General features: G+C 39.0%; 1 protein-coding gene across 1 annotated transcript; it reads left to right on the top strand.

The window, feature by feature from the left end:
* The first annotated feature begins 4,447 nt into the window (after positions 1–4,447).
* HSPB3 (heat shock protein family B (small) member 3) lies at positions 4,448–6,715 on the top strand. The gene has a single exon (XM_018087268.2). It carries the CDS (start codon positions 4,618–4,620, stop codon positions 5,065–5,067), a length of 450 nt encoding a protein of 149 aa, XP_017942757.1. The 5' UTR covers positions 4,448–4,617; the 3' UTR covers positions 5,068–6,715.
* The last annotated feature ends 322 nt before the right edge of the window (positions 6,716–7,037 follow it).

Genomic DNA, 7,037 nt, shown 5'->3' with positions numbered 1-7,037 from the left:
TCTAAAGATATAATATTATTAACTCTAAAGAGTTTGCTTTCCATGGAAGTTCTTCAAGCATTTGTGAGGCACAAATGCATTTGCCTATAGCAGACATAGAAACGTTTAAAAATCAGCCATGTGAAAAACAAAGCAAATACAGGTAAAGTGTTCTATGACATCACTTTAAAATAACTATTATAGTAACTTGAAATTTTAAAATCATTGTTACACAAATTGCATTTTTATTCCTTCACTGTTCTGTAAAGACGTTGCTCGAACAGCAGCTGCTGTGGTCCTGTCATCCTCCATCCTCATCCTTCATCTGCTCTTCTATCATTGGAACGTGTAAAAAAAATCTTCTAATAGTAGTTGTAATGTGTAAAAATGATAGTCCATTCCATTATTACTTATATTTCTTACATTGCTTCCTAAAAAATGAGCAAAGAATCCTTAGTGCAAAAGCTGGGATTAGTTTTCCACTTCTTAAGGCCCCTAAAATTAGGACATTGAGTTAACAGTTACAAGAGAGCATCAGTGCCCTGGAGAGATTTTCCAGGAGTTTGGGCAGATCTAGCCTTTTCCAGGTTTTGAAGGACATGACCCACAGACTGAAGCCTCCCTTCAGTAAAGCTGGCTATGTAACAACACAGCCTTTACTATTTGCAAGAATTTTTACAACACAGCACAAAGTCTTGCTGCAGAAAGAGTTATGCTGTGATTCACCGACCAATATAAACAATATAAACAGCATGTTGGATTGGAATGAGACGTTACTAAAAAAAAAAAAAATCCCTCAATATTTTTTGAAAACAGAACACTCAGTATTTGCTGATTAGGCATTTGCAGGACTTGTGGTTACACTGTTGATTCCTTCAGAGTTTACATATCTCTAGATCTAACAATTCAGCTAAAAAGACAGCTCATAGTTCTAAGGAGCAATGGACTCAAAGGGATGGAAGTAGGAGACAGTAACTTCCTCACTCTAAACAAATATATTAAATACTGCGTGGAACTCTTTACCATTGAGTTTCTCTACGTGTCACCCCATTCCAATCTCACATATATTTTATTTACTATCTAGCTTTTTGGTATCACAACAGAGCTTATATTCCCATATTGGGTGTAATAGACAGCACAGTAAAACTCACTAAGTCTTACCCTTCCTTACATTTCATATGTATTGCAAAGTCTGAAGAGGCAATATCTCTTTTGAATGACACAGGAAGTAGATCATGAGTAGATCCTTGGTTGCTTTGGTAAAAGTAACTGCAGAGCTCCACCGAAATTCATTTAGATAATTATATGACTGATTTGAAATTAGCCCATTAGCTTCTGCTGTAAGAGTTCTCGTTCACTTCATCGTGCCAGCCTTTTCACATTTTTCCCTTTTCAGCTGTTACTGAATTTCAGTGGTAGCTAAAAAACAAATTTCTCTTTGGGGAATCAAGCACACCAAGGATTGTGACAGGGCAATTTATTATTTTAAAGTTGTGCCAAGCAGCGTGAACCTGATTTTCTTTAAAACATGCATCAAAAATATGCATTATTCTCATTACTTTATTCATGTTACATTTTTACAATTTACAACACAGCTTTACCAGGATGCCTGCTGTCTATATTTCACAGCATCACAGAATCCAAAAAAGGCTTGGATTGGAAGGGAACATGAAAGATCTGAAAGACTACCTAGTTTTAAGTCCCCTGCCATAAGCAGAGATGCCACCCAGTAGATCAGGTTGCTCAAAGCCACACCCAACCTGGCCTTGAACACTTTCAGGGATGAGGAATCCACAGCTTCTCCAGTCAACCTGTTCCAATGCTTCACCACCCACGCAGTAAAGATTTTCTTCCTAATACCTAATCTAAACCTATTCTCATCGGTTTGAGGCCATTCCGTCTTGTCCTATCACTACATACCCTTGCCAAAAATTCCTCACCAGCTCTCTTGTAAAGCCCCTTTTACATACTGGAAGGTGCTGGAGCCTGCTCTCCTCCAGGCTGAACAACCCCAGCTCCCCAACTCCCTCAGCCTATCCCCAGAGGAGAGGTTCTCCAGCCCTGTGACCATCTTGATGTCTCTCCATTGGACCTGTTCTAGCAGATCTATGCCCATCTTATGCTGGGGACTCCGGAGCTGGATGCAGCACTCCAGGGGGGGTCTCACCATAGCAGAGAGGGAGAATCACCTCCCTCGGTCTGCTCGCCACGCTGCTTTTGATGCAACTCAGAATTCATGGATCAAATATTTATCCCACCACCACCCCGCTTCCAAAATACTGAGACTTATACTAGCGTGAAAATAGCGCGCTGTAAGTTAAATCCCGCTTTTCCTCCCGCAGAAGCGCGTTCCCAGGGCACTGTTCCACAGGCAGGTGGCGGCGCCCGCGCCGGCGGCTCTTCCTCGGCAGCTGTTCCCCGTTCCCTCCAGGAGATGCCGCTGCGCCCCGCTGATCCCGGCTCCGCACGCTGCCGGCCGGATCCCGGCCCTGATCTCCGAAACCCGCAGGAGATTGGGAGACAATGAACACGTGTGGTCAGCGAGAGAGAGCAGGGCCCGGCGGGGGCACGGCCGCCGTGAGGAGCTGCCCGGGTGCTCTGCTGTACTTTGTCATGCCAGCCGGTGGATTCCTGCTCGCTGGGCAGTACGGAGAGAGGCCTTTGTGTACACAGTAAAACCGGGAAACAAAACCTGGGGCATCGACCTGGGAGATTTAGAACATCGATCCTGCTCCTAACGGATCAGCTCTGAAGGTTTAAAATTACCACAGTAATCAATTGCTATTAAAATGCATTTCCAAACCAAATCCTGCTATAGATACTTGAAGAGTACAGCACCATAAGCATCAGAAGTGCCTCGGTATTGCAGCACTGCAACCATGTTTAAATCTGAAAGCCCAAAAACATATTCTAAATCGATGTTTACATTTCAGGGGGGTTTGCTTTTTCCACTTGTCATATTCCCCATGTTAGTAACAAAGAGATAAGAAGCACGATGCTAATTCCTGAGCCTACCGGAGGTAAACTGAGAGAAGAGACTGCAACAGAGGAGAGGGCAGGATGGGAAGGCTTCATTTCCAAAATCTTTCTGATTCCTTATCATACAGAGTAGAAAGGGATCCTATGAACTTCTGCAGCGTTTTGCATATGACATGAATTTAAAGGGTATTCAAAGCATCTTTCATGCTAATTATAGCAGACAGACAGTTCCAAGTATGCTTAACATAGACATTTGAAAGACTAACGCAGCTGCTTCTGGGAATAGATACAGCTGTCTCATAGTGACTTGCACTGAGATGGTGATTTGTGTTTTAAGATAAAGTATGGGCAAGTTTACCTTTTTCCAGAGATTATGTGAATAAAAAAAGTTATATTCCTCCACAGTGCATTTATTAATGAAGTGCGAAACTGAAGTGAAATAAGTCAGGTTATCATCACGGAATTCAGTAGGAACAGCAATAGTTTTCAGCAATATGTTTAAGTATAATATCACAACCAGCCAGGCATACTGCTTCACTTTAGGGTTAAAGTTTTCCTCATCAAGTAAATAATTTGCTAGCAAAACAGAAAACAGCTGCCAAACAGATAACAGGCAATGCTCCAGGTTGTTTTTATTATAATTTCAGTCAGTCAAACATCCAGAATAGCATTTTTAAATTATTTCTGGAGGGCAGTTTAACAGGAGAAGAAGCCAATAAAGTAGTATAACTTTCATTTCTCACAATACTCAATTAAATGCATTGATGTAAGTTATCTTTAACTTTTGAAAATTTCCTTACATTGCTATGTAGCCTTTATGGGTTTAAAATAAGATAGCAAACATAGAGCTTCAATTATAGATACATCTGGTAATCCTGCTCTGCTATGAACTCAATAAAGGAGTTAATTTCTGATAATTATCAAAATTTAATAATTTAATAAGTATCTTTCTTCATTACTCCATTAGGAACCAAAAATCCCATTTGAATTGACTTGCCATTTCCATGGTAATGGAACATGTAAGGACAAGAAATAGAACTCTAAACAAGAATAGCCAAACAAGAAGGAATAAAAGTATCTTGTTTGATTATTTCTAGCATTAGGGCAACTATTGTTGCACTAATAAATGAAATAAACAATTTTCACGATCAGTTGCCACAACACATTCTGCTTTACATTACCAAGCCCAGCTATAGGGATTTTCTAGCAAACACGCTAAAATTTAGAAATGCTTTTCCCTTTTCACTGCACTTTTCTCTTAGCTATTTACCCTTGCAGACATTATTTGCCCTGCGATCAGATATTATTTTTGTGCTCATTATTTATAATGATAAACAAAATAATATTGCAATAATCTGAGGTGCATTAAAATTTTGCTTTTACTAGTCATGCATGAAAGCTGTGCATGTGCTGAAGCCACTCAAGGCCTCAGCACTATAAATAGTGCTCTATTGTTAGTGGATAAAAGACGAAACAAGTCTCCCAGCACTGGAGCACAGGATGCTGTATTAAATGTTAAGCTTCGCCTGTTCTAAAAGTGAAAGGCGACATCCACTAATAGACTAGTCTGTGGGTGAGGCGTACGGCTGGGAAGGGCTCACTCTGACTCTGCAGCTTCCCAAGGCAGCAGGAGTAGCAGCTGATCTTTCTGCCTCAGCCATGGCAGAAGCTGTTATAAGACACTGGGTGGAAACTCCTGTACGCTACCAGGAGCACTTTGCTGACCAAGAGCTGGAAACACACAAACTGAACCACCTTTTATACGCTTTGCCAGGCCCTGCTACAGCAGCACTGAGCAACCAAAGACGCACCACGGAAAGCACGACTGGGGCAGGGGAGAGTGGCCAGGAGGAGGAAAACACACGCTTCCAGGTCTTGCTGGATGTTGTGCAGTTCCGTCCCGAAGATATCATTATCCAGACTTTCGAAGGCTGGCTCCTGATTAAAGCTCAACACGGACCCAGGATGGATGAACACGGTTTCATATCCAGAAGCTTTACCAGACAGTACAAATTACCTGACGGGGTGGAGAACAAAGACTTGTCTGCACTTTTCTGCCATGATGGCATTTTGGTTGTTGAAATGAAGAACTCGGTGGGAAAGAATTAGAACCTTGTCTGTAGTAATTGGTGAGATAAAATCATTCTTAATTAATATAACAAAGTAATATCATTCATGCAACGCTGTAGAGTGTGGTAAGCATGTGGCTGTATTTATATTACAGTAAAGGAAAGCCTTTGCATATGTTTTTCAGTATGCTGAGTTTATTGTTTGATGTGAATGTTAGACTGTTTGCCTCCAGCTACATATATGTTGGAAATCCAGGCTGCCTGAAGAGTAGCAAACTTAGGCTAGTCTCAGCAGGAGAAAAAAAAAATCTATTTTATAATACATTAAAAATAAAGTATATTTTTGAATTAAGTAGGAGAAGTTGTATTTCTAAAGAAATAAGCATTTGTCATACATAGTCATAAAGATTAAAGAAGCAATAGACAAGTTGTAAGTTAGTTTTGAGTTGTGGGCAATAGACAAGTTATGGAAATTTAATTTAAGTAGCAAAAAAGGTGCTTTCTAATTTCTGAAATCAAAGTCTTCTCTTTGGAAAAGCATACAAACTGAAAAATACTATCAAGAAAAAAATCTCTATTTCCACAGTTCAAGCTTGTATACCAAAACAAGCCTTGAGAGACTATTTTTAGAGGTGTATTGCATATTTGAAACTGTAAGAAAAAAGAATAATCACTGACTATATTTGCTTGAAAACACAGTAAGTAGAAATTATACTTTCTGTCAAAGACAAATTAATTTAAAAGAAAACATTTAAAGACATTTTAGAAAATTGGTTTTGTTTAACATTTTCCACTATGTTATCAACTGAAGAAAAAAATTTTTGCTTACAAATGCTGAAAAGGATCAAATTCTTCATTGTGAAACCTGGTAATAAAAAGACATTACTCTTACACAAATGCCTTTATTCTTATGCATTTTAGGTAGTCTTGTTATTCAATCAGATGAGTATTTTATTCTTCATGTTGCTTGACAATTTAGGCTGAGATTCCACAACTCTCTCTTCAAGAGCAAATTTTTCTGCCTGTGTATAGTCCCACTCTCTCTGTAAGAACATGTGCTCTACATGAATCTAATTTTAAGTGAAGAGGTTCCTTTTACTACAGACACAGGTTTAGTTTCTGTTCAACTCTTTCATGAGAGTGGCAGAGATGAAAAAATATCCACCCACTATATCTAGTATCTGGTCTTCTCAACATTAAAAAGAAATAATGCTGTGAGTTTGTAAATACTCACACATTTGAGGGGAACTGCAGCTGCAAGTTGGACTGCCTCCTTTTATGTCTACTGGAGATGGGTATGTCTGCTGTGCTATGAATAGTAAAGGAATGCGGAATGGAAAGTGCCAAGTTAAATACAGACTCTATCATATCCATCTGCCGTTTGGACAAATCAAAAACATAATCAAATGAAACTGACTACAAATACAATTTTAAGAATACAAGAAAAATCTGATTAACAAAGCCCAGGCTCTTGCTAGCTGAAGCCAAAGAGAGTTCCTTAGTTTAAACGAAAGTTCTAAGCTTGTAAGTTTGCACGTGTCCATTTATTAGAGTTATTACATCATGGTTGTTTAGACTCAAAGATATTTGAAGCAACTGATTTTAGAAAAGTGGGTACTACAATTCTGATATTTTATCATAAGGAATCTGTACAAGAAATGCAGAATAAAATCTGAATTGTAAATTTCCATCATGTTCCATTATTTTATGTTTTTAATTGACCAAAAGTCAAGAGCATACTGTTTTCTAACGAACTAAACCAAATATAAAACACATGTCCCTACATTTCCACTCAACCCCATACTTTTCCCTCATATGGCCTGTGGTTGATTTGTGTATTGGTTTAAGATCTCACTAGCAAATCAGACCTAGATTTCTAGGTCAAGAATCCTCATCAGTCAGGAATCTGGTAGAAGATGTAACACGGATTGAGTTGAATTTTAGATACAGGCCTGGATTTAAACTTTACAGGTCAATTTTATAAAAGCTTAACAAGTTTAAACCCGTGGT

This window comes from Manacus vitellinus, unplaced genomic scaffold (assembly GCF_001715985.3).
Source record: "Manacus vitellinus isolate BGI_N305 unplaced genomic scaffold, ASM171598v3 scaffold_36_pilon, whole genome shotgun sequence".
NCBI lineage: Eukaryota > Metazoa > Chordata > Aves > Passeriformes > Pipridae > Manacus > Manacus vitellinus.
The sequence above is the reverse complement of the archived record's forward strand: the minus strand, read 5'-3'. Positions and strand labels throughout refer to the sequence as shown.

Coding starts and splice junctions, on each gene's coding strand:
- HSPB3 (XM_018087268.2), top strand. CDS start 4,618: ATGGCAGAAGCTGTTATAAGACACTGGGTGGAAACTCCTGTACGCTAC.